The following is a 27,549-nucleotide window of genomic DNA, read 5'->3' as shown; positions in this document are numbered from 1 at the left end:
TACTGACATCATTGTACACATCATCAATTACAGTTAGAACAGGTGGTATGGCTAAGGGCCTATGCTGGGGCAAATGGAAAAAGGTCCTTAATCTTTTTCTAGAATCAGAGAAATCCTGACCCTGCCATTGAAAGTGCTCCCTCATGGAGTGTAAAGTCTCCCCAAAGGAAAATTCTTCAGGTGGTGAGGCCGAAGGAATAGAATCTTCTGCACCTGAAACCTCATAAGGCGAGTAGGCCCCTTCCTGATGGTCTGACAAATCAGATCCATCCGTGGAGTAATCTGAGGAGAGAGGTTCAGAGGGATCAGTCCTGGGCCTTTTGTCTGGAGGAGGTTGGGAGGCCCTGTCTGGGTGAGGTTGGGAACCCCTAATTAAGGATATAAGGTCCTCAGCAAGACTGAGACTCTGAGAACTAGAGGAAGGCCTCTGGGAAGTAGATTTGGCAGGCAAAGTTTTTGAAAGTTTGGCAGCTTTAGCCCTGGAGAAGGCCTTAATAGACATAGAAGCTGGGGGCCTAGCTGCCCCACGTGCAGGGGTAGAAATGTCCAAAGGTATGGTGTCGGACAAATCTTGAGCACTAGCTTCGGTAGGGAGTTCTGAAGCAGACTCAGCCGGGGCCTCTCTGGCCTCGGTGGTCGGAGGTATGGTTTTGGTAGTAGTAATAACCGTGGAATCGGTTTCAGCCAAAACAGAGACACCCGCGGTAGGCCTAGCCGTGGTTTCAGCCAAAACCGCGGGCCGCGAGTGTCGGTCCTTTTCCTTGCGTTTTTTGACCAAATGCGAAGTCGGAGTCTCAGACGACATTTTATAAGCAAAAGCGGTCCCAAAAAATTCCTCTGCAAACTCCGACCGACGTCTAAGAGTCCGTCGGTTGAAGGAGGCACAGGCTAAACAAGCTGATATGTCGTGGTCTGGGCCTAAGCAAGGAAGGCAGTAAGAATGGAAATCCTTATGAGGTATTTGTTTCCCACAAGTTAAACAATTACATACTTTGTCTGACATCGGCTGAGGCAAGAAAGAGTCCCCAACGGGGTACTTAGCTTTTTTCGAAGTCTTCGGTAGCTGAAATCTCTGGATCTGACCGACCGGCACTTGCGAACAGCTTCTGCTTCGGGCACCGCGCGGCAAGAAAGACTGGGGAAAATAGTGTCGGCTGATGCCTTTATACCCCAGAAGCTCTGACGTCGGGGAAAGTGCGACATCAGCAGAGGCCAGACCCAGACTTTGGAATCCGGCCGACCGAAGGGCTGCCTGAGGCAGGACAACCCATATGTTATGACTGCAGATGCATCCTTGAAGGACATCTAAACTTGCAAATAAGGGGGCATAACTGGCCCCCACTGGCACTCCTTGGGCTTGTTTGTAGTATTCACCATTAAAAAACATAAAATTATTTTTAAGAATTGTTTCCATGAGCTCCATGATTAAATTCACTTGTTAATTCCTTAAATATTCACAATCAAAATATCCTGGAACTATTCTAAACCTTCTCGATGTGGTAAACTAGAAAACACATGGCATCAATGGTTACAAACAATAAATCTAGGTCGAATTTGTCACTAGCTACTTTTCTGAGAAAATTCCATGAATCTTTAGAAATGTGCTTAACAGATTAAATTAATTTCTTTAACTGGTAATCAACGTAAATAGCTAAATGCTCAGGTTTTGCACCTGCTCCTGTAACAATAAGACGAAATGGGGGCTTAACTATGTTCTTATGAATTTTAGCTATACCAAAAACAGAAGGGATACGCGGGTTCTTCAACAAAAACTCCAATAACGCTTTATCAATGGTCCCTTTAAAAAAATGGACCCTAATAAAAAAATAAATTTTAGAAAAGGCAATTAATTAATTCTTGGATACAATGCTACATTTCAGCTCATTCAGGATGTCAAACATACCAGAATCGTAACCCATGGTATCCATAATTACCACCCCACTTCCTATATCTTGTTTCATAACCAGACAACCCCTTTGGGACAATTACTTAACCAATTTGCTCATTTTCTGTTAAATTACAGTAACCTTTTATACTTAGTGGTTTTATCTTCCAAATTTCACGTGCAACTAATTCCTCAAATAATTTTAAAGTCGGGTGCAAGAGTGGATTAAAGATGCTCTTGTTTCTCAGTTCATTGTTGTTAACCTGTCTACCCTGTAAGTAGTGGTTCAAGTTCAATTTCCGTAAATATTTCAAATCTATCTATCTTTAAAGGACTAGAAAGTACATGATGAAAATGTTTAATACATAATTCAAAGTAAATTTTACTTGTATTCAAATCAGTATAATTAAAAATGTTAAAATTACCTAATCTGTTTTGAATTCCCAAATGGGTAATAGTAATGCCCTCATCAATGGTTCCTAACCCAAGTTCTGGCTTCACTAGTAACCCCTGTGATAGTTCAGAGATCGGTAATTCCTTCCTCGTCCTCTTCCCCTTCCACTTGAATGTTCATAGGAAGGTACTAGGCTATCTGCCCGAAGGCATTTATAAACCTAGCCAGAACGTGTTTGCTTTCACAGCCCCCTTAGATTAGTTCCTTGTGCCTCTGTCCAGCAGAGCCTCTGAAGTGATCCCCGGGGTAATCTTGGTTTCCCATCCACTCGTCAAGGTTTCTCTTAGACAGTGTTAGCAAGAAGCTCTGCCTAATGTAGATTGGAATCTTGTTCCAAAGCATGGGAAGTCTCTGACAGGAATCTATTCCTCCAGCACGTCCTATTTATTGTTGTGGTGAGGTTTAGATCCCTAGAGCGTGTGGCTTGCGGGGATAAGCTTTTCTTTAGGTGGAGCATGTCGATCAGTTCTGGGTTGGACATGGCCCTTGTATGTCAGGCAGAGATCACCTCTGAGTAGGCAGTATGCAACAGAGTACAGCTGGAGTTTCTTCAGTCAAGCTGCATAGGGCATCTGAGGCCAGTGATCCTCTTGGTGAGGTACTTCTGTGGTCTTTCCAGCTGTTGCAAGTGTCCTGTAAGATACATCTTTAATGGGGCGTTGTACTCTATGATGGGTCTGATGGGGCAAAATGACATCTTTTGATCTGGACGCGAACCTTTTTGTGATAAGGTGTGCCACGTAGAAGGATTTTCTAACCACTTTGGCAATGTGATCATCACAGGAGAGTTTACTATCTACTTGGGTCTCCAGATCCCTTAAGTCTTCCGTATTTAGGGGAATACCACCTACGTGGTAGTTTGTGGGTACTTTGTTTTTTCCAAAGGGGATGATTATGCACTTTTTGGCATTTAGCTTGAGGCCATGATCTTGACACCAGGTGTCCATCTCAGTGAGACCCTTTTGGAGGATGCCTGTGTCAGCCAGAGAGGCAATTATAGCCCCTAGTTTGCAGTCATCTGTGAACTTGGTCAGCCATAATCCTCCTGTGCTTGCCTGTACCTCTGAAGAGTATATGCCGAACAGGAGGGTTCCTAGGACTAAGCCCTGGGGAACGCCACTTGTAATCGATTTAGAGTCAGACCTAGCTCCTGCAACTCTTACCATGTGGGTGCTGTCTGTGAGCCAGTTGGCAACCCATCTTGTGACGTAGGGGGTTATGTTCAGGCTGGTGAGCTTGTCTATAACACTAGAAGGGGGAATGGTGTCAAAGGCCTTTGCGAGGTCTAGGTAGACCGTGTGTACCACCTTTCCCTCATCTATAGCCCTGGTAACTGTCGCAAATAAGTCCACCAGGTTTAGGAGGCATGATCTGTCATTGACAGAGCCAAACTGGGTAGGGTCCAGTGTTTGGAGGTTCTCAATGTCTCTGTTAATGAGTTCCATGATGATGCACTCCATAGCCTTGCAGATCAAGCTAGTAAGGCTTATAGGTCGATAGTTCCTGGGGTCTGTTGTGGCTCCACCTTTGTGGAGCATAATAACCGTTGCTGTGCGCCACTCTGAGTATGTAACCTGTGGAGAGGCTGAGTTTGAACAGTGTGTTTAGGTGAGGGGTTAGTTTGTCTTTGAACTCATGTAGGATGCAGGCTGGGACACCGTCCAGTCCCACTGATGCTGTGTTTTTGGCTTTGGAGAGGGCTGTTTTAACCTCAGTGCCTGTGATTTCAGGAGCTCTACATTCTTCTGGTATGGTTATGGGCCCTTTTGCGGGTGAGAGGGGGTGAAGTTTGCGCTGAACCTGTCTGCCAGGATTTTGGCAATATCAGTCGGTTCAATGTATTTTGTACCATTCTGCACCAACTCCGAGCAGATCTGAGCATTGTCACAGATTCTTGACATAGCTAAAGAATGCCTTGTGGTTATCTTTGGAGTCCTTGGCAATTTTTCTTTTGAAACTCGCCTTGGATGACTTTATGAGGGATCGTAGTTTCTTGCTGATACTGATCAGGGATGTCTTCCCTTCTTGGGATTTTACTCTTTTCTGTACTAGTTTCCTCCTTCTATTGTATAGCTTGTTTATGGCAGGAGTCCACCAGACTGGTTTCCTTTTCTTGGATGAGTGAGTCTTGGTTTGGCTTGAGATAGCACGATCCATGCATTCTTGTAGGTGCCCGTATAACACATCAGTAAACAATTTTGCAGCTTGGACAATGTTATCCTTCAGCATGGGGGGCTTTGAAACTTCTACCTCGGTCTTAAGTAACGTGAAGTTTGCTTTTGAAAAGTTTTTTACGGTGGTTTCCTTGTCCGGGGGTGGAGGCGGAATGTGGATATCCAAAGTTATTTGTTTATGGTCAGATCTAACCAGTAAGGGGTTGACCTCCAGTGAGGAGCACCGGTCGCCCATGTTGGTGACGACCAGGTCCAATATGTTGTCACCTCTGGTGGAACTGCTGACCAGTTGATCCAGGGCATTTGAGTTTATAAATTCTAGGAAATATTGGGCAAGGGAGTTAGTAATTGACTAGTTTGCCCAATTAATGTTTGGGTAATTGAAATCACCCAATATTAGGGTGTTTGGTAGGACCTTTATATTTCACCAGTGTTTCCAGAATTGCGGAATGGGGGTCCTGGGACATGGTGGGTAATCTGTAGCAAGCTACAATTTGAATTGCAGTTTTGCCCATTGTTAGTTGCAAGTGGATGATCTCTGAAGCATCGTGCTGTGCCACTATATCCTGGAGGTGTGGGTATCCTTGATGAATATGGATACGCCCTTGCCTTTTGTATTTCGGTCCGGGTTCTGTGGCCGAAATGTATGATATGAGTTGTAGCCTGGTAGTGCTGGGGTGCTCTCTGGAGCCTTAAACCAGGTTTCTGTTACTGCACATATATTGATTTTTCTCCATAATGAGTAGTGCCTCGAGTGCATGCATTTTGAGGTTTAAACTTCTGGCATTGAGTAACATTACCCTCAGTTTTTTGTTACTTGTGCTATTTACGGCGGTGGGTTTGTCTTTTGAGCCTTGCCTAAAAAAGGCATTATGGGGGTGGCAAGAGCCTTGCCCAGTATTCGAAAGCCTAAGGGTGACAGGTGAAAGCAGTCTCTAGCAAAGCAGCGTGGCTTGTCGAGCATATCATCCTAGGCGGACAGACACTGGATCCCCTTTGAATGACACCAGAAACTTAGCCAATTGTTGAAATTGATAATTTTTTTCTTTATACTGTGGTGGTATTCTTAGTCAGAGCAAGATGCTACTCAGGGTCATACCGGCCTGGGCCACAAGATGAGAGAGCTCTTCCATGTCTCTTTTCATGTAGTCCAGGGAGGTACGGCTCAGGTCATTCACACCAACATGGACAATGACAGTCGTATTTGTACTTGTTCCTGAGTGACCCGAGTGCTTGTGTTATGTGACGGATCCTGGCACCCGACAGGCAGCTAACAGTAACCTTCTCATTCAGCCTAGTGAGTGGGACGTCAGTGTGTCTGACTATAGAGTCACCTATTAGTAGTATGTTGGGTATGTTATTTTCCCTCAAGGGCTGTGATTGCATGGCACACTGGTTTTGTGAAGTATGTGTTTTATGATTTGTTTTGGGGGGGGGGGGTGGAGGTTGCTTGGATGTCTGCTTTGGAGGTCTCTGTTGCTTTTGCAGATTTTTATTTAGAGCCCCTGAGTATGTTTGCATGTGTTTGTGTGTTTTTTGCCGGTGCTGGTTTAATGGGTCTATGTGAGACTGGTGGGTGTGATGGAAGCATTTCCCTTGTCCTCTTGACTGTCTGATCCAACCTTGGGTTGAGAGAGCTTAGCCTCCAGTTTGGCTGTATAATTGCATCTCTCACATGTATTAGTGTTTGGTGATAGGAGGAGAGGGTTGTCTGTGTACATGAGGCAGTTGAAACATTGCCTCAAAATGCCCAGATTAAGCTGTTGTAATACCTGTCCCTGCCCTAAATGTTCACCCCCTGTCTCTGGAATAAACGTTCGCTTCTTCTCAAAGGGGGATAACTTAAAGGGAAAACTGGAGCCTCGAAACTGTTAACACCTTCCTCGGTTAATTCACAGTTTTCAGTCACTCTGATGCAATCACCCCCATTCACACGTGTACTCCTTGGCGGTGGATAAGTCTTACCCTCACGGTATTCAATCAAATCCCTCTGCATCTTCTTTAATTTTCTTTTACAAACATTACAATACAAATCAACATCATTGAATGCATTCATATACCTAGGTCTTTCCACAGTAAACATTAAGTCTGATGCAATTTTATTATTTAAAATTTTTATATCATCCGATATGTTCTCTTTTTTACCTTCATAATTCCGTACCATCAGCTCCATCAATTCAACACCAAAATTGTTAAATAATTCCATAAACTCACTGTGGAAATTACTGTTAGGTTAAACATATTTAGGATATTTCCCTACATGTAGCATTTTTGGGACTCTTAACCAAAATGCATTCATTTAAATAGTCTTAAATCTGCATACCCCGCAGTAATAACAGTTTGTCTTTAAAACTCCTGACTATGTCAGCAAAAGTCTCATTTGTTGATATTTCATTGTCAATAAAAATTGAAATTCTTACCAGTCCATATTTCAAAATTTAAGTTTTCAGAGCACATTCTTATTTCAAAAGGAACAGTCTGGTTAGAAAAAGTAGTAGCTCCATTGTTTCTCTGCCGAAGCTGAGTCTCCCACAAACTACCAGGTTGTGACAAAATCAACACAACCTAGTGCTCCTCTCCCCACAAAGTTTGTTGATTGGCTTGAAAAAGTTCCGAACAATTGCTGCGGATTGCCAGGCAGTGTAGAAGTGCTAGCATTCAAAACAGTGGTTTGTGTAACCACTACTTGTGACAGCAGGTCAATCAGCCTGGTAAGATTATTCTTTGGGACCATAGCTTTTCTGCATTCAGCCCCATTCTCATTTCCTTCTCCTTGATTCAATGCCAGGTCCCCTTCTCAATCATTGTACAAAAAGCAACCATGAAAACTCCAAAAGAAAGTGGTACAAACAACCTCCAAAAAAAAAAAAAAAAAAAAAATCTATCACAAATAGTGTGCAAACCTTTTTAATCCAAATGGTCAAGGTAAATGGAATTTATACAAAATTTATATACACAATATATTTATCATTTATTTTATATACACAATTGTGTTTATACACAATACAGGTTAAGCGCGTTTATGAGTACATCCCAGACTTAATCGGGATACAGCCAGAACCCCAGGGCTAAATGAAACGGTACTTGCGTATTATCGCAACCACACTTTCTCGGTAGCCTATTATCACAACCATGCCTTCTTGTTAACCTGTTATCTGTATTTTCACAAGCACACATTTTGGCAGCATGTTATTGATATAACAGAAGTAAGATTGTGTAAGCTATAGCCTTGCTCCCACAGTATTTAACTGAGACTGGAATTATTTACTATTTTGCATAGGATTTCATCGGTCTAAGTTGGTTTGACTGTTAAAAGATATAGTCTAGGGGGAAGACAAAGACAGTTCAGAAGCATGTATATGAAAGTCAGAGAATGGATCAAAGCTTCTGTTATGTATTACAGTAAAAGAAATTTTGTTTGAATGAGTGATCTGATTTAGTAAAGACAAGTCCGTTACATGCTGTGTGGATTTTAGTTTTGATCAGGGAGCACAGAGCGTGGTGAAAAACGAAGGACTCAATATCATAATTAACATGGTTGCAGTAATATGTTGTTTGGTTACTCAATTCATGACTTAACAGATTAATAGTATGCTAAGAGGGACTTTGCATGATTATTCCACTGTTAGGCGGCCTACACTGTGGAGCATGTAAGGAGTGGGCGAGAAAATGTGCTTGCGACTGGTGAGAAAGCGTGGTTGTGATAATACGCTAGTACCAATGAAACTATTAGTATCAACAGTGTTTTAAAGATTAGGGCTGCTAAGTTATAAAGGTTTTTATGTTCATTTTAAACAAAGACTTGTAATTGTGACTTCTGAACTTGAAGTATTAACAAATATATTCACTATTTTTATTTTCACTATTTTTGAACAATCAAAACAAGAAATAAAATAGTGTATTGACTGGAGGGTCACAATTTGAAAGTTTGACATGTACAAAGTTGCATTTGTTTATGAATGGGTTTAGAGGCCTTTGGTTTTAACATTCAAGTTTTGTACAAAAAAAATTAGTTTTAAAGAAAGGGAACATTTTTATTATACAACTTGCTTGTTAATTGATCAACTGTTTAATTGTTGTTTGCTTAGGATTTTTTTTTTGGGGGGGGGGGGTTTGATTGGCTGAGTGTTATAAAAAAGGATTGTGAATTGTAACAATTGCTCTGATGAAGTAAGTCTGGGATGTACTTGGACAAAAGTGCTTAACCTGCATTGTGATGTGATAAATTCATCTGCCTTGATCGTTTGGATTAAAATGGTTTGTACTCTATTTGCAGTACATTGTTTTTTTTTGTTTGTTTTTTCTGGAGGTTGTTAGGACACTTTCTTTTGGAGTTCTCTTTTACAATATTCATTACTTCAAATACATTTGGTTTAGATTTTGATTTCAGTTTTCTAGTAATTCCTTTTTTGGCAGCCAACAGAAAAACTTGCGTCCTTACTATGTCTAGGCATTTCAGATACTGTGTCCCAGCTCATTTCATTACTTACAACCATTTGTTCTCCCAATATTTCTGACAGAGTATTCTTTGGGGTATTTTTAAAATCAGTTCATTGCACATCCTAAAAATATGGTCACAGTTGCACCTTCTTGCCCATCACATTCAACAGTTATCTACCTCAAGAAAAGTTTTGGCTATTAACTCCTCTAAACTATCCCTTCTGAAGACATCGGTATCTTCCCCAACAAAGTACAGTTTTGTACCTACCATAAATGTAGATGTCTGATAGATATGCAACTGAAGTCATAACATATGGGTTGTCCTGCCTCAGGCAGCCCTCGGTCGGCCGAATTCCAAAGTCTGGGTCCGGTGTCGGCTGGTGTCGCCTCCTCTCTGACGTCACAACGGCTGGAGTATAAAGGCATCGGCCGACGCCATCTTCTTCAGTGTTTCTTGCCCCAGATGCCAGGTGCCCACCTAGGAAGGCTAAATTTGGTGAATGGATAAGAAATTCCAAACATGCACAACAGTAATAAAGAGATACACCATAGGAGATACCCCCAGCTAAAAGGAATAGGGATAGGGACCCATAAAGAAGGTTGCAGAGGGGTAGGAGGGTGGGAAAATCCGACTGCAGTTGCATATCTATCGGACATCTACATTTATGGTAGGTACAAAACTGTACTATGTCCTTCAAGAATGCAACTGCAGTCATAACATATGGGTTGAATACCATAGCCAAGCTGGGGGTGGATGGAACTAAGAGAGGGATGGTGTAGCTAAAATCCCCTGCAGGACTGCCGAAGCAAAGCCTGCTCGGGATCTGGAGTATAAGGGCAAGTTGTAGTGTTTGGTAAATGTATGCACGGAGCTCCATGTAGCAGCCTCTAAAGTGTCCTTTGTTGCCACTCCTCTTAGGAAAGCTGTGGATGTGGCTATAGCTCTGGTGGAATGTGGCCTAATATTGGCTGGCACACCTTTTCCATGCAAAGAATAGCAGAATCTGATGCAGTGTCCAATCCATTTTGAAATTGTTTGTTTGGAGATTGCTTTTCCTTGTACTCCAGCAGCATAGGCTACAAACAGTTGGTCAGACTTTCTGGTGGCTTTAGTTCTGTCCAAGTAGTAGCGTAGTTGCCTGTGAATGTCCAAAGTATGCAGCAGTTTTTCCCCCCTATTTTGAGGATTGGGGAAGAAAGTAGGCAGGTGAATAGCTTGATTTAGAGACACCCTGGAAATAACTTTTGGCATGAATGTAGGATTGGTTCTTAAAGAAACTCTGTCCTGATGAAAAATGAGGAAGGGAGGCACTGCCATGAGTGCCTGTATCTCTGACACTCTTCTTGCAGATGTGACTGCCAATAGGAATACCATTTTCCATGATAGAAATTGCATCTCTGAAGTTGCTGCTGGCTCAAAAGGAGGAAGAGTTAATTTTTCCAAAACGAAATTGAGGTCCCATGCAGGTACTGGTTGTTTTCTGGGAGGTTTGATATTCTTTATCCCTCTTAGGAACTGTCTTAGTAAAGGATGTGAAAACACTGGTGGGTCACAATTGTATTTTGCTGAGATTGCTGAGGCGTGAATCTTTATAGAAGAGTATGAGAGTCCAGTATGAAACATTTCTGCCAAGTATTCTAAAATCTGAGGTACACTCAGTAATGTTGTGTCCTGACCCCTGTTGGCATTCCAGATGCTGAATCTCTTCCACTTGGCTGAATAGGTTTTTCTGGTGGAAGGTCTGCGTGCTTCCAGTAAGATCTCTTGAACTGCTTTGGAAAGAGAGATAGCTGTAGGAGTCATGGTAACCTCCAGGCTTGTCAGATGCAATGTTTTCAGGTCTTGATGGACAGTCCTGTAATTGTGTTGTGATAGGAGTAGGGGCCATATGGTCTGGGGCCACGGTCTGGTCAGAGTTATGCTCAACAGCAATGGGCACCAGTGTTGCCATGGCCAGTCTGGAGCTATCAGAATGCCTGTTGGTTGTTCTGCTTTGATCTTCAGTATCACCTTGGTCAGCAAAGGTAGAGGAGGGAATGCATAAATTTTTAGGGAATTCCAGCTGAAGGAGAGAGCATCCGTTTTCCAGGCTAGAGGATGGTGGGTCCTTGTCCAGAACATTTCCAGGTGATGATTTAAGTGGGAAGCAAAGAGATCTATGTCCGGTCTTCCCCATGTCTTTGTTAGTTTTGAGAAAATGTGAGGATGCAGCATCCATTCGTGTGGATCCAAGAAATTTCTGCTCAGTTTGTCCGCCAGTACATTGTCCTTGCCTGGCACAAACTAGGATTGCAAGTGTATCTTCAGACTCAGGGATTTTTCCCAGAGAAGCATTGTTAGTCTGCAGAGGGGATAACAATGAGTGCCTCCCCCTGCTTGTTTATATACTACATGACAGTGGTGTTGTCTGTCCTTATTAGCAAATGTCCTTATTGTAGTGATTTTTTCGAAAGTCTCGATTGCATGTATCACTGCCAACATCTCTTTTTGGTTTATGTGCAGATGTCTTTCCTTTGGTGTCCACAGGCCTTGAATGCATCTGCCCTCCATGTGCGCCCCCCATCCATGATCTGAGGCATCTGTTGTAATCATTTGACCTGCTTGAGGTCTGTTTAAAGACATGCCTTTGTTTAACCGACTTGCTTGAGCCCACCACAAAAATTCCTTTTGCAGACATGGAATAAGTGGGATTACGTCCTCTAGGCTTTGGCTGTGTTGAGACCATAAGCTTTTTAAATACCACTGCAGCTTTCTCACATGAAGTCTTGCCAAAGGTATCAGAAGAATGCAAGATGCCATGAACCCCAGGGCCTGCAGGATTTTCCTTGCAGTCAGCTGGGAGAGTTTTGCTAGGCCTTTGAAATACTCTGGTAACTGCTGTTGTTTTTCCTCTGTGAGGTAGGCCATTTGAGTTTCTGTGTCCAGTTTGGCTCCTAGGAAAATAATCTGTTGCGATGGTACTAGTCTTGACTTCTGAATGTTGACTGTGTATCCCAAGGCCTGCAGTAGTTGAATGACATAGTCCAAGTTTGCTTTTAAGGTTTGTTTGTTGTCTGCTTGTATGAGGCAGTCATCCAGGTAGGGGTATATTTGAATCCCCTGGAGTCTGCAGTGTGCCACTACTGATGCCAGGCATTTCGTGAACACTCTGGGCGCAGTAGATAAGCCAAACGGCAATGCTGAGAATTGATAATGCTCTGTCCCTGCAAAAAATCTGAGGTATCTTCTGCAGCTCTGTCTGACTGGGACATGCAGGTATGCCTCCTTGAGGTCCAGAGTGACCAGCCATGACCCCTTGCCCAGCATGGGAAGGAGATGCTGCAGCGTCAGCATTTTGAGCTTTGGCACAATGAGAAAAGTATTTAGAGTTGAAAAGTCCAGTATAGGTCTCCATTTGTTTTCTTTTCTTGGAACAAGGAACAGTCTTGAATAAAATCCCTGGCCTTGTTCCTGAGGAGGAACCCTTTCTATTGCTTTTATACTTAACAGCTTTGAAACTTGAGAGTGCGCCTCTGCCGATGATGTGGCAGGTTTGGCATGCCTTGTCTTATTGGTGAAGTATGGAAGTGGAATCTGTAACCCTTGTCTATTAAATCCAGTATCCAGTTGTCCTTGGTTAAGATATGCCAGTTTTTTGAGAATAAGGACAATTTTCCGCCCAAAGGTGCTTCTCTTTGAGCCTTTGTAGGCGGTATGAAAGTCAAGGAATTGTAATTGTCCTTGTGGTGCAGCTGGGCTGTCTGCACCACTTCTTTGATTTGGAGGTTGCCATTGGCGGCCCCGGTAGGATCCTCGGTATTGCCCTCTACCTTGGGCACGCCTGCTTTTTCCCCTTTGAAACTTGTCAGAGCATGGGAAGGACCAATTCTTTGAAGGCCAGTTTCTGCTGAATCTGGGTGGCTGAACCTGAAGGAAATCCTTGACCGTCTGTACTGACTTAGCTTTTTCCTCAATGGATTTCAACACATCTTGTGCATTAGCACCAAAAAGCTTCTGTTTTTCCAGAGGTGCATCCAGTAACTTTACTTTAACATGGTCAGGCAAAGACTGATCTTTTAACCAAGCATGTCTACGTATCACAGCCCCAGTCATAGCTGCCCTACATGAAGCTTCCAATGCATCATAACCACACTGAAGAAAATGGTTGTTAACCTGCTGAGTGTTATGTATATGATCCTGCAATGCCTTCCTATCAATAGGTTCAGGAGAGGCTAACTTTTTCTGTAAATCATCCAGTAAAAAATCCTGGTACTGAAACATGTGAAAAAAGCAGTTGAGTGACCTCATGGCTAGGGTGGTAGAGGTATAACTTTTTTACCCCATCTCTCCAGGGACCTAGCTTCCCTGTCCGCTGGTAGTGGATTTTTGGCAGTGGAAGTAGCCACTCCCTTGGGGCCCTGTGAAATAGTTTCTAGATCCACAGAGTGGGTCTTAAAGAGATGCTTGTGAGTGTCAGGGACCCTATAATATCTATCTGGCTTGACAGGAGCAGGGGGGAGAGAATCAGGGTTAGCACTGGAGTCAGAGAAAACATCCAAAACATCCATAACTGGAGGAATAGCTAAAGGTCTGTGCTGGGGAAGCTTGAGGAAGGTACGTAACCTTTTCCTGGAATCAGAGAATTCCCGACCCTGCCATTTAAAATGTCCCCTCATAGAATGCAGGACTTCACCAAACGAGAAATCCTCTGGAGGGGAGGCAGAGGGAATTGATTCCTCAGCATCAGAGTCCTCGTAGGCCTGGAAGGATTCTTCATGGGTATCAGAATGCTCAGAATCCCCAGAGGCTTCATCTGAAGAGAGGTTGTCAGCCTGCTCTGTTCTGGGCCTTTTCTCTGCAGGTGGCAGAGAACCTCTGTCTGGATGAGGCTGAGACCCCCTGATAAGAGAAATAAGATCTGCAACAAGAGACATGATCTGTTTATCAGAATAAGGGGCCTGAGCAGCAGGTTTAGGATGGGCCTTGGCCTGGCTGGCGGCCTTAGCACGTGCAAAGGCCTTAATGGACATGGATACAGGAGGCCTAGCAGCCCCACGTGCAGGAGTAACCTTGTCTACAGAAATGGTGTCAGGTAGATCCAGAAAGTACAGTTTTGTACCTACCATAAATGTAGATGTTCGAAGATCCACATTGCTGCAGTCCTAACACTTGGGTAGTCCGCTGTCCCAGTCGGCCCGAATACCAAAGTATATGGCTGACGTCGGTCAAGGCGCATTAGTCTGACGTCAGGACGTCAGGGTACAAATGCGCATGACCGACGTCATATCCTCAGTCTTTTCTTGCCCCAGATGTCAGAAGACCCTAAAAAGATAAGGCCAAAACCAAAAAACACAAAACACTCCTGCACCAAATATATGCACAATATATACAAATTTACAAGAGTATAACCCCACCCACACAACCACCCCTAAACACAGAGGGGAAGGAGGGAGGGTAAATTGGACTGCAGCAATGTGGATCTTCGAACATCTACATTTATGGTAGGTACAAAACTGTACTATGTTCTTCATTCCACATTGCTGCAGTCCTAACACTTGGGTAGAATCCCAAAGCAGAGGTAAGGGAGGCTGGCAAATCATAAAGAAGCAGGAGCTGTCAACATGCCTTGCAAAATAGCTGTGGCAAAACCAGCCCTAGATTTAGAGTAGAGAGGAAGGTGATAATGCTTAGAGAAAGTATGCACTGAACTCCAAGTAGCTGCCCCCAAAATATCCTTAGTTGCCACCCCCCTTAGAAATGCTGTTGAAGTGGCAGTAGCCCTAGTGGAATGAGGCCTAATCCCAGCTGGAATCTCCTTGCCATGATGGGAATAACAAAATGCAATGCAAAACCCAATCCACTTAGAAATAGTTTGTTTTGACACAGGCTTGCCCTGAGAACTCAAAGCAAAAGAAACAAACAACTGCTGAGACTGCCTAAAATCCTTAGTCCTGCTTAAACAATAACGCAACTGCCTGTGTACATCTAAAGTGTGCAAAATCTTTTCCCCCTTATTTTGGGGATCTGCATAGAAAGTAGGCAAATGAATAGTTTGGTTTAAAGCCACTAGAAACCACCTTAGGCATAAAGGAAGGATTAGTGTAATGATACCCTATCCTTATGGAAAATCAAAAGGCTCAACCGCCATAAGGGCCTGCAATTCAGAAACCCTTCTTGCAGAAGTAATGGCCAACAAAAGCAGTCTTCCATGACAAGTATTTCAATTCAGCAGTAGCCGAGGCTCAAAAGGTTGTAGAGTAAGTTTCTCCAACAAAAATTGAGATCCCAAGCAGGAGTAGGAGCTCTACGTGGGAGTCTTATATTCTTTGCCCCTCTAAGAAATTGCTTGAACAAAGGATGAGAAAACAATGGTGGGTCACAATCATAGTGAGCTGAAATTGCTGCAGCATGAATCTTAATGGAAGAGAAAGACAAACCTTTGTCCAATAACTCAGTAAGATATTGAAGAGCCACACTCAAATTAGGCTCAGAAACCTCCAAATTCTTTGCTGCACTCCAAAATAAAATCTCTCCCATTTTCATGCATACACTTTCCTTGTACTAGGTCTTCTGGCTTCCATAATCACATTTAAAACTTGTTGAGGAAGTTGAGACCTGCTGTGTTTCAAAATAGAATAAGCCAGGCTGTTAGATGAAGAGCGTGAAGCTTGACATTGAGTAGATGACCGTCCCTCTGAGACAACAGGTGTGGAATCAAAGGTAAAGGCCATGGAGGCTTCCTTACCAGACTCCTCAGTAATGGGTACCAGTGTTGCCGAGGCCAATCTGGAGCTATTAAAATCATCCTTGGCTTGTCTTGTCTGACCTTTAGGAGTACCTTTGGGAGAAGAGGCAGAGGTGGAAAGGCATACACATGAAGATTTTTCCAACTGAAAGAAAGAGCATCCACTTTCCAAGCTGTGTGATGAAACCTTTTAGTGCAAAACTTTGGCAGCTGGTGGTTTAGTGGAGAAGCGAACAGATCTATGTCTGGAGTTCCCCATGACACTGTCAATTTCCGAAATACATGAAGATCCAGTTTCCACTCGTGGGGATCCATGATTTGTCTGCTTAACACATCTGCTAAGGAGTTCTGTGCTCCCAGCAGAAACCTTGCCTGAAGAGTTAGTTGCAAGCTGAGCGCAGTCTCCCATAAAATCACTGCTTGCCTGCATAGAGGGTAAGAATGTGTTCCCCCTTGTTTGTTGATGTACCACATGACAGTTGTGTTGTCTGTTAGAATCAACACCTGCCCTGGAAGAAGTAACTTCTTGAAAGCCAGTAATGCAAACTGGACTGCTAACATCTCCTTCATGTTGATATGTAGATGCTGTAGTCTGGCAGGCCACTTGTCTTGTATCCACTTTCCATTCAGATGAGCTCCCCAAGCTATGTCTGAGGCATCTGTCGTTAGAATCTGACTCGCCTCTGGCCGGGTCACAGAGAGTCCCTTGTTTAGGTGACATTCCTGAGCCCACCACAAAAATTCCTTTTGAATGCAAGGTATTATTTGAATGACAGTGTCCAAATCCTGGCAGTGCTGTGTCCATACATTTTTGAGATACCATTGCAGCTTCCTCATATGCAGTTTGGCATTGGGAAGTACCAGAATACAAGATGCCATGAACCCTAAGGCTTGAAGGACTGTCCTTGCAGTCAGCCCGGACTGAAGAGATAGTTGATGGAAGTAAAGGGAAAGATTCTTTTGTTTGTCCGGGGTTAAAAGGCCATCTGGGTTGCTGTATTCAGTCTCACACCCAGAAAGCACATGTCTTGAGAGGGTACTAGACTGGACTTTATTTCGTTCACAGAATACCCCAGGCATCTTAGCACTGCTATCACATATTCCAAATGCTGTAAAAGGTCTTCCTTTTCTTGAGCCAGAATCAGGCAGTCGTCCAAGTAAGGATAGATTTGTATTCCTTTTAGCCTGAAGTAAGCTATCACTGGAGCCAGAACCTTTGTGAATACTCTGGGCAGTAGATAAGCCAAAGGGCAATGCAGAGAACTGATAATGGGAATTCCCAGCTCGAACGCAAATACTTCCTGCAACTTAGTCTGATAGGTACATGAAGGTAAGCCTCCTTGAGATCTAAAGTTACCATCCAGTGATCTTTGCCTAGCAGAGGTAAAAGCTGTTGTAACGTCAACATTTTGAACTTGGGAATGTCCAGATAAGTGTTGAGGATAGATAAATCCAAAATTGGTCTCCACGTGTTCCCCTTCTTTGGTACTAGGAACAGGCGAGAATAAAATCCTAGGCCCCTTTCTGGCACAGGAACCGGCTGAATGGCCCCTATTTGGAGTAACAGAGAAATTTGCTTGTGAGCCTCTTTTCTTTGTAGAGGAGGAATGTCTGGCATGCCTTTGAAAGGAGGCAAGGTATGGAAATAAAACCTGTAACCGTGGTGAATGATATCCAATACCCATCTGTCTTGGGTAATTAAATTCCAATTTTCTTTGAAAAGTGCCAGCCTTCCTCCCAAAGGTGCTGCCAGACGAGAAAGCACTGGCAGCTGAAAAGGCAGGTCATTGGGTCTGTTCTGAAAGGACTGACCCCTGCCCTCACCAGAAGACTGAGCAGGTGAACTCCCTGTTCTAGGCCTAAAAGAACCTTGAGCTCTGCCCCTACCACGTCTAGACCTACCCCTAGACTGGGAATCATAAGCAGGATATGTCCATCCCTTAGTAGGCCAATTTCTACTAAACTTGGAGGCTGAACCTGCAAAAAATCTTTAACAGTCTGCATAGACTTAGCCTTGTCCTCCATTTTCTTTAAAACTGCTTCCACAGGCGAACCAAACAACACGTCAGACTGTAACGGAGCATCCAAAATCCTTGTCTTAACATGCTCAGCTAAATTCTGATCCCTCAGCCAGGCGTGCCTACGAAGAACAGAACCAGTGGCAGCCACCCTCGAAGAGGCCTGCACAGCATCAAAACCACATTGCAAGGAATGCTTACCCACCTGTTCAGACACATGAACTAAATCCTGCAACTCATTACACTCAATACCTTCCGCCAGAGCATCCACCTTAGACTTCAATTGTGAAAGGAGATAATTTTGATATTTTAACATGTGAAACTGGCAATTCAAAGCCCTCATGGCTAAAGTGGAAGAAGTATACACCTTCTTTCCCCATCTATCCAAAGCCCTTGCCTCTATCAGGAGGAACAGGATTTTTAACAACAGAAGCCTTAACACCTTTAGGCCCCTGAGAAACAGTTTCCGGGTCTGCCCTAGGACTCTTAAAAGATACTTATGAGCTTCAGGCACCCTATAATACCTATCTGGTTTAACTGGGGCAGGAGGCAAAGAATCAGGGTTCAGGGAAGCCTCTGCAAAACATCTTCCACCACATCCAGAACAGGAGGTATAGCTAAAGGCCTATGCTGGGGTAAAACAAAAATTCCCTAAGCCTCTTCCTGGAATCAGAGAAATCTTGACCTTCCCATTTAAAATGCTCCCTCATGGAATGAAGAGTCTCCGAAAAGAAAAATCCTCAGGAGGAGAAGCCAAGGAGTAGAATCATCCACATCAGAATCAGAATAAGGAGGATACTCCTGCAAGTCTTCAGCCGAAGACTCAGAAGCCTCGAACACTGCTCAAAACTCTCAAGCTCAGGTTCCACCCTAGGCCTCTTATCAGGAGGGGGCATAGAACCTCTAATCATAGTAATCAAATCTTCTGCCATTTTAAGCATATGTTTCTTAGGCAAAGATCCTGAAGAACTAGGAGAGACCCCCACTGAAGTTAAACCTGGCCTGCCTCTCAAAGAAGCCTTGGAAACAGAAGGGAGGGCCTAACCACCTTAGGAAGAGAGGGGAGAACAGCCACCTGAGAAGCCCCTTCAGCCTGGCCTACCTCCTGAGAGGACACATCTTGTAACAGTAAAGTCTCTCCCTGAGACTCCAAAGAAACTTCTGGCAGAACCTCTGGCTCCACTGAGCCTTCTAAAGAACCGACGTCCGGGACTGCGGTTCTTCCAACCTAGGCTTTGCTGCTTTGTCCTTGCGCTTTTGGCGAAGCGCCGGAGCATCCGGCGGCATTTTATAATTACAACGCTTCCCAAAACTAACCTGGCACAGTCTAATCTTCTCTTTATAGTGCGTTTGTTAAATCTAGCACAAGAGCGACATCCAACAACGTCGTGCTCAGGCCCTAAACAAGGTATACACAAGGTATGGTAATCCCTATGAGGTATCTGTTTCCCACAAGAAATACAGTTATTCACTTTTTCTGACATCCGGTTAAATACTGAGGCAAGAAAAAACCAAAATATTCCCCAACGGGGTACTTAGCCAACTTTGATTCGGTCTGAAACTCCGACTTCAGAAAATTTCAGAACGCCAACCTGCACTCGCAAAACTGCTTCTGCATCGGACCATGCGGAAAAAAAGACTGAGGATATGACGTCGGTCATGCGCATTTGTACCCTGACGTCCTGACGTCAGACTAATGCGCCTTGACCGACGTCAGCCATATACTTTGGTATTCGGGCCGACTGGGACAGCGGACTACCCAAGTGTTAGGACTGCAGCAATGTGGAATGAAGAACATCTTCTGTTTCCGGAGGAAAATCAACAACCGGCACCAGAGAGATCTCAGAGACCGAAGGTCGTGTTAACGCTGTGTCATCGGCCTGGAGCGGTTGAATTACCGCTTCCGAAGGGACCGAAGCACTAGCGGAGGGTTTAGGCGTAGCATTGGTGGTGGACGCGGGCTGAGGATGTCGGTCCCGGTCCTTTCGTTTTTTGGCAGATTGAGTTGTCGGTTGATCCGACGGCATGATATACGCAAAAGATTCACCGAAAAAGTCTTCGGCAAATTCTGCCCGGTGCCTGAGAGTGCGCTTATTAAAGCAAGCACAGACAGCACAGGCCTAGACGTGGTCTGGGCCCAGGCAAGGAAGGCAGTAAGAATGGAAGTCCTTAGGAGGTATTTATTTACCACAAGACAAACAATTATTAACTTTCTCAATTTGTTCTGACATCGGCTGAGGCAAGAAAAAATGTTCCCCAACGGGGTACTTAGCTTTTAGATGACTTCGGTACTGAAAACACAGGAGCTGACCGACCGGCACTTGCGAACTGCTTCTGCTTCGGGCACCGAGCGGCAAGAAAGACTGGAGAAGATGGCGTCGGCCGATGCCTTTATACTCCAGCCGTTGTGACGTCAGAGAGGAGGCGACACCAGCCGACGCCGGACCCAGACTTTGGAATTCGGCCGACCGAGGGCTGCCTGAGGCAGGACAACCCATATGTTATGACTGCAGTTGCATTCTTGAAGGACATCTCCAATAATTTCTACTAATCATAACTTTAATTCCTCTACTTTCAGTAGGAAAGCACCAGTGTCATTTTTACTTGACCAACAACCCTCCATCTTTACCTTCTTTATTGGCATACATTCTGAAATAGCTACTGTCAAATATAATTTCTGTCCAGTCTAACCCAGATATTGTACCTTGGGGAACAATATGTGAATTCTGTCTGGGTTCCTGCTAGTAATTTCACATCTTCCGTTTCAAATATTCTCATATTTATTCAGAAATGAAGCCTCTTCTTAGCTTTCCCTTCTAGTTCCCTGTCATACATTCATATCAGGTTCCAGTTCCCTCCCAATTAACACTTCCCTCCTGGAAGCTAGTTAGTTACCTAGCTCATAATTCTGTTAAGCTCCATAAGCAGTACTTTTGGGTGGAATATAAATGCTTACAATGTAACCCACCTTCCATGCAAAGTAACCCCTTATCATAATCTACCATTGTTGTCTTCTCCTATTCATTTATTACTGCAGCCCGCCCCTTTCACAAGCAAATAATAATGGCTGAGAAGGTGGGTGCAACTGGGAAAATGATACCTGTCCAGAGGTGTTATTAGGCCCAATGCCACAGGACCTCTACACCCAGAGGTGGTGTAGTTAGGAAATGGGGTGGTCAGAAGGCGGCCCTCCGCTACATCTTCACAGAACATAATGCAAAAATACATGGAAAAGAAGTTCATGACATGTACCAAACCTTTTGGAAGTTGTACCTTGACAGCAATTTTACGACAGCATCAATGCCTTACAAAGGAAAGCTACTAGCCCCACTATTAAAGACTGCTTTCCTAAAAGGTGAGAAGGGCAAACATGAACAGATAACACAGCCAATTATCAGTTGCACATTAATCTTTAAGCACAGCATCACAAATCTATCAATGCCATTCAAAAACATGAATCCTTTAAAGGTTAGAAAGGTGAAGACCACACAGTCAAGTTCCTAAGCGCCTCTGGAAAAATAAAAACAGTGGAAAAACAAAGTCGAACACGGACATGGATCATCTCTGAAAGATACTGCAATAATTCAATGGAAATCAAAAATTACGAAACTCCTACATACCTGCTGGGTGAAGGTATCATTGCCACCAGGCATGGGAAGGTTAGATGGTGCAATAGGCAACAAGTCAAGAGGTGAGCCTGTCTTATTTCGACTATCTGTCAAGGAGTAATGCCACACCAAGGCACTAGGACAGCATAGAATAATACTCTGTGGGGAAAAGATATTTTAAGATAATTTCATATATTCATATATACACACACACACACACACACACACACACACACACACACACACACACACACACAAACAAAACACTAGATCAATGAATGAAACTGCAGTAGAACTTTTCAAATAAGCATTTCCAAGTACATTAGTGCTCACACAATAAAGTCTCTGAAATCCTATGACAATGCATGTGATTGCAGTTAGTTACAGCCAATTACCAGTTTGTTGACATCAGATAACTGGTACTGCAGAACTTGCACTGTTTGAAAGATGGGTCATGCAGCCCTTTAAAAGATTCTAGTCTCGTCTATCTTGCTCCATACAACTTTGGTCCACTTACCTCTCAAAGATTCTTGTGCGATACCAGCTTTCATATTGGCTTTCGTTTGCTTAATTCATTGGATCAGAATTCTTTTTCTTACCAGAATAATTGATTGTGTCCTAAACCCTTGCCAGCTTCAAGGAATTCCCTAGTACTGATCTTTTGAAGCTTCAGTTTGGGCATTAATTTGTTTCAGCTTTACATCTGTATTACCCTGATGCTTCATCTTTATTTTGATGCAATGATGCGCCGTTTACAAGCACTTAAATTTGAATTTGTACATTAATATGGCATGCACTGAAACATGAATCAATATTAAAACCCCACAATAATTATTAGGCCCAATGCCTTAAACTTAACTATACCACCATTTAAAATCATTATAGCACTTACAGTGGCAAGACAAAAGTCCATGCTGAGAAAGCATGAATTTCATTTCTTTGCTCAACAGCAGTTACATTTCACACAATTACTTTTCTGCATCTTTAACATCAAAATGTAATACAGCGAAAAATAAACGGAATACAGCATCACTGTCTTTCTGCAGCAATACTTTATTAGGATTTGTCTACTGAAGAATCCTTAAAAATTACCGACGTAACCAAGTCTTCTGACCCAGACATCTGTTAATGACTATTTCAAAAAAGTTAATTTAAGTGACATGCCCAAAAAACGTACTAACACTAAGAAAGAAAAACATGTTTAGCTCATTGGACAATTTCAGCTACAAAATAACCAGGAATAGGTAGTGGTATTAAAACCAAGCTTACAAAGTTAGTGAGTGGGCATGTGAACATGCATCTCAAACGTACTACAATCCAACAAACTAAAAACTTAAAATGTCAAGAACTTGGAAACCAACACATTCAATCTTCTCTGTCACGGTTTCCTTTCTTCAAAAGCAGATTAAAAGATTTCCTTACTACTGAAAGCTTTTGTTTACAGATATTGATAGGTAGATCAAAGCAGTGAAAATATTTTTAGTCCCTTTACTTTTATACAGAGGTGACGTATATTGTTATCAACTAGAGGAGATGATGTGGACAGTGATTAATAAAAAAGTTATGTCTTACCATAACGTTCCATCTGTGTTGTAGATCTTCATTTATATATTACAGATAGGACTTTGGTTCCATCCTCAGACCTGAAACGGCTGGTACCAAGCTCGAGCCAGCCAAAAACTCTCAGCTAAGTCCTACCCACAATGCCCCTCTCAGTCGCTTCAGATCGAATTTGCCCACCCTGGTACAATAGAATAGGATCCTCATAATACGCAGGAGGCTCTGTCTGAGCAGATACCCTAACTGAGAAAAGGTAAATACCGGACGTCCACCAGGAGTCCAGATAGGGGGAAGGAGGGCAGGATGAAAATGAATGAAGACGTACAACACAGATGAAACGTTATGCTAAGACATAACTATCTGACATTGTAAATCTTCATTCATTCCTTACAGATAGGACCGAGTCTCCATCTACTACAGTCCTGGGTGGCCCTAAGGAAGGATATTCCTGAGCACCACAAAACTGAAAGATACTCTTTCCCTGGAGGCCAAATCCAATTTGTAATGAGTTATAAAGGTATGTGGTCTTGTCCAAGTGGCTGCTGCACAGATATTGTCCATAGAGGCTCTGGAGTGTAAGGCTACTGAGGTTGCTAACGGTCTAGTAGAGTGAGCCTTTATTTTGGAAGGCAAGGACATTTTTTGTTAGTAGATGAAAGTAATGGCGTTTCTGAGCCAAGAAGATAAGGTCATTTTGGAAACAGGCTTACCCATCCTGGGTACTGCAAATGCTAAAAACAACTGATCAGGTTTCCTGAGAGATTTTGTTCTGTCCAAGTAAAAACAAAGTTGCCTATGACCATCAAGAGTACGTAGAAGGTACTCCCCTTTATTTGAATGGTGGGGAAAAAAAAACATGTAGGTCAATAGATTGGTTGACAAAGATCAGTAATGACCTTGGGCAAAAAGGAGGGATTAGTACGGAGTGAAACTCTTTCCTTGTGGAAAATCAGGTACGGTCTCGATACTCAAGGCCTGCAACTCAGATGCTCTTCTCGCTGAGGTAAGGGCTACTAGAAGCAGAGTTTTCCAATACAAAAATTTTACACTGCATTAGTTAGAAGGCTCGAAAGGAGGACCGGTTAACAACTGATGCACCAATCTCAAGTCCCATGGCTCTGTAGGGGGCTTAAACAGGAGGTTTAATATGCAATACTCCTTTCACGAAGGTTTTCCAGTCGGTGTGACATAACTGAATTGTTGATTCCATTGTGAAAATTTGCAATAGCTGCTAAATGTACTGTAATCATCGATGCTGAAGCTCCTGTGTGTAAACAGGGTAGTTAGGTATTCTAGAATCTTCTGAACAGGCATAGAGAAGGGATCCATGTTTTGTTCTATGGCCCATATGGAGAACCTAGTCCACTTACTGAAATAAATTTTTCTGGTGAATGGTTTGTACAAAGCCAGAAGGATCGTGCAAAGAGGGGATGAAGTATCAGGTAGCCTGGCAATCATCAAAGTGGAGAAACCAAGCTGTGGCCTTGAGGCTGTGGAAACTGGGGTGAATCAAGTTCCCAGAGGATGTCAGCAGTCCTTGAGACTGATCCAAGATCCATGGGCTGTGGATCATGTGAGGCCATAAGAATGGGAACCAGACCTGATGGGGCCAATAAGGGGTAATGAGGATCACTTTGCTTCTCAAACTTTAAGCTTTCTGTAGAAAGCTTGGGATGAGGAGAAACGGGGGGGGGGGGGGGGTACAGTAGACCCCGGGGTCAATCGTGCGTCAGAGCATCCCTCTGTGACTCCCTCCGAGGGGGGAAATCAGGGCAAAGTAGCTTCTGCATTTGTTGTTTAGGGGTGAAGCAAACAAGTCGCAGGAAGGCCTGCCCCAGTGACGGAAGATTTGAGCCACTATTACCGGATTGAGGGACCAGTCGTGGGGCATTAACATGTTCCTGCTCAGATTGTCTGCAACAAGACTGGAGCTCCCGGGAATGTGCGTTGCTATGAGAAAGCGGTTGGAAGCCATTGCCCAATACCATATTCTCATGGCTTCTTGACACAGGGGTAAGATATGGTTCTGCCTTGTTTGTTGATGTACAGACAACTGACATGTTGTCCGATTGTATTGCAATAGTCCCGGAAGGAAGGGATGGATGGAAAGCTTGCAATGCTAAGAGACCTGCCTTCAATTCCAGGACATTTATGTGCAAGTTGGCATCTATGGGGGTCCAAGTGCCTTGGACTGTCCTTCCCTGGAAATGCCCCCCCCCCAACCTAACAGGGAAGCGTCCATGGTCACCGTGGCCTTGGGCTGGGGGAGACAGAATGGTCGACACCAAGGATTTGTTTCTGGCTTCATCCACCATAGCAATTCTTCCTTGCAAAGGTTTGTAAGGTGTATCATGTGGTCAACTGGGTGGGTTAAGAGCAACCATTGTGATGAAAACAGCCACTGTAATAGTCTCATGTGCAACTTCGCCAGGGGGCACTAAAGGTAGTGGTTGCTGCCATAGAGCCTAACAGTTGTTGTACTAGACGTGCTGATACAAATGTCTGTGGAAGGAGACCTGGAATCGGATTTCTTACTTTTGAAAGCCTGTGAGGAGGAAGGGAAGCTTGACAGGACGTTTTGTCGAATTAATTCCAGTGTTCTTGTTGGAGACATGTTTGATTTTTCCATATTGATTGTGATACCTAGATGAAGAGCAAGGCCTTGAGTGTGAGAAAGTTTGAGAGCGAGAAGGTTCCTGGTCGTGGCGGTGAGGAGCCAATAGTCTAGATATGGAAACACCCGGAATCCTTGTAGTAGGAGATGAGCTACTACGACTGCTATACATTTGGCAAACACTGTGAGGGCTGTCGAGAGACAAAAGGACAATACCCTGAACTAGTAGTGACTGTCTCTCATCCGGAAGCGAAGGTATATCCGGGAGCGTTTGTCCATCTTTATGTGGTAATACACATCCTGAAGGACTATAGAGCACATCCAGTTGTCCTTCCCCAGAAAGGGGAGAATGGACTGCACCGTGATCATCTGGAATTTTTGAGGTTTGATGAATTTGTTTAGTAGGCTGAGATCCAAGATTGGTCTCCAGTCCCCTGTCTTTTTTAGCACTAAAGAATCGCGAGTAAAAGCCGGATCCTATCTGGTATGGAGGGACCGGTTGGATGACTCTTTCTTAGCAGCTTTTTGACTTCTAAGGCTGTAGCATCCCTCTGACTGGGTGGAACGTTGGGGATTCATTTTACGGGTCTGGGGATGAGATTGAATGGAATAGGATAGCCTCTGGATATTATTCTCTGCACCCATGAATCCGTTATGAGTTGCCAAGCTTGTAGCTGCAGAGAGAATTGTAACCCGACTGCTTCCAGAGGAAAGAAATCGAGCTACTGCTCAGGAGCACTGGAAGGGTCGGCCAGAGAACGAATCCCTAGCACGGACCCTCTCTGCCCCAAAAGGGGCGTCTTCCGGATGAGTTGTCCCCTCTGCCCTGGGGAGGGGTGATTAGTCGTCACAAGGGTCATGAAAAGGTCCTTGGGACGTCTTGAACCACAATTTCCCTCCCCTCTGATTCCTTGAGTAGGATCTCTGAGGGGTGGAAAAATGTATGCCCATGGCAGATAAGGTCTTTCCATCTTTCTCACTTCGTGATAGCGTGTCTCTTACTTTGGGACCAAAGAGGGAAAATTAGTCAACAGGCACGTTGACAAAGGAAGATTGTGAAGGGTCTGCGAAGTCACACAAACGCATCCAAGCATGCAGTCTCATGATGATGCCCGATGTGGCTGCTCAAGCTGTCCCCTCGGTAGTGTAAAAAGTCAAGCACATAGAAGAGTTAGAGATAGATTCTAAGGTAGCTAACTGGGAGGCAACAGTATCACGCACCTCCTCAGGCAGTACCCCCGCCAAAGAAGCAGAAATTTCTGAGATTAGGTTTCTTTGGAGGTGAATAAAGTGTGCCAGGTAATTCAGCAACAGAGTGGCAAAGGTCACTAAAGCAAAGGTCCGCTTCCCCAGTCTGTCCAAAGCCCGAGACTCCCTGTTTGGGGGATGGAGTGTGGAACTATCTTCTGCCAGTTTCCTCTTAGTGGCCGCCGTGACCATGGAATCTACTACTAGCTGTTTGGACCAGTTGGGCTGGTCTTCAGGTGTGGACAAAATTTTATCAGGCCTCTGGGGGACAGGTTCTGTGTTGTCCGGAGCCTTCCAGGCATGCTGCACAATAAGCCTAATGAGCCCATCTGCAGGTGGGGTCACCCAGGAAGTAGATGGTCTAGCACGGAAAGCCTGCAAGAACACAGATTCTTCTAAAGGGTTGGAGGATTTCCAATTGCCACTCTGCTTGAGGATCTTGAGAATGTCTCCAAATGAGGAGTCTTCCAGGGGAGACCATAATCGGTGTCTTCGGTGATGGATTCCTCAGGGGACGCGAGGGGCTTCCTCTTGCATTTCTTCAGGAGTACCTCCTCCGTGGGGTCTTCTGAGTAGGACTCCAGAGAAAGGGTTCCCTCCAAGGGAAGGGCTTGCGGCTCCCGTGCCAGAGATCCCAGTGTAGGAGGCTGGGAGAGCTGCATGCTATAGGGGGGGGTCCGGGTTCCGATGCTGATGGTGCCAACTGTGAGCTAGCTGAAGCAAGGGCCCTCTCCATCACCTGGAAGGCAGGTCCACCTGTAGAGAGATGCGAGCCCAGAACAGAGAAAGACAACTTTAGGACCGGGGTTACCCCCTACTCCGA

The 27,549-nt window shown here is 44.1% G+C and overlaps 1 protein-coding gene across 1 annotated transcript in view; it reads right to left on the bottom strand.

Moving 5' to 3' along the window:
- MED12 (mediator complex subunit 12) overlaps positions 1–27,549 on the bottom strand; it is a 4,088,267-nt gene that overhangs the window by 3,427,492 nt on the left and 633,226 nt on the right. The window contains exon 8 of the mRNA XM_044054827.1: positions 21,317–21,463. Coding sequence (XP_043910762.1) covers positions 21,317–21,463 — 147 coding nt within the window. The remainder of the gene's footprint in view (positions 1–21,316; positions 21,464–27,549) is intronic.

This window comes from Protopterus annectens, chromosome 13.part0, assembly GCF_019279795.1.
Source record: "Protopterus annectens isolate FY-2018-M chromosome 13.part0, PAN1.0, whole genome shotgun sequence".
Lineage (NCBI taxonomy): Eukaryota > Metazoa > Chordata > Ceratodontiformes > Protopteridae > Protopterus > Protopterus annectens.
This window is presented reverse-complemented; position numbering and strand designations above follow the sequence as displayed.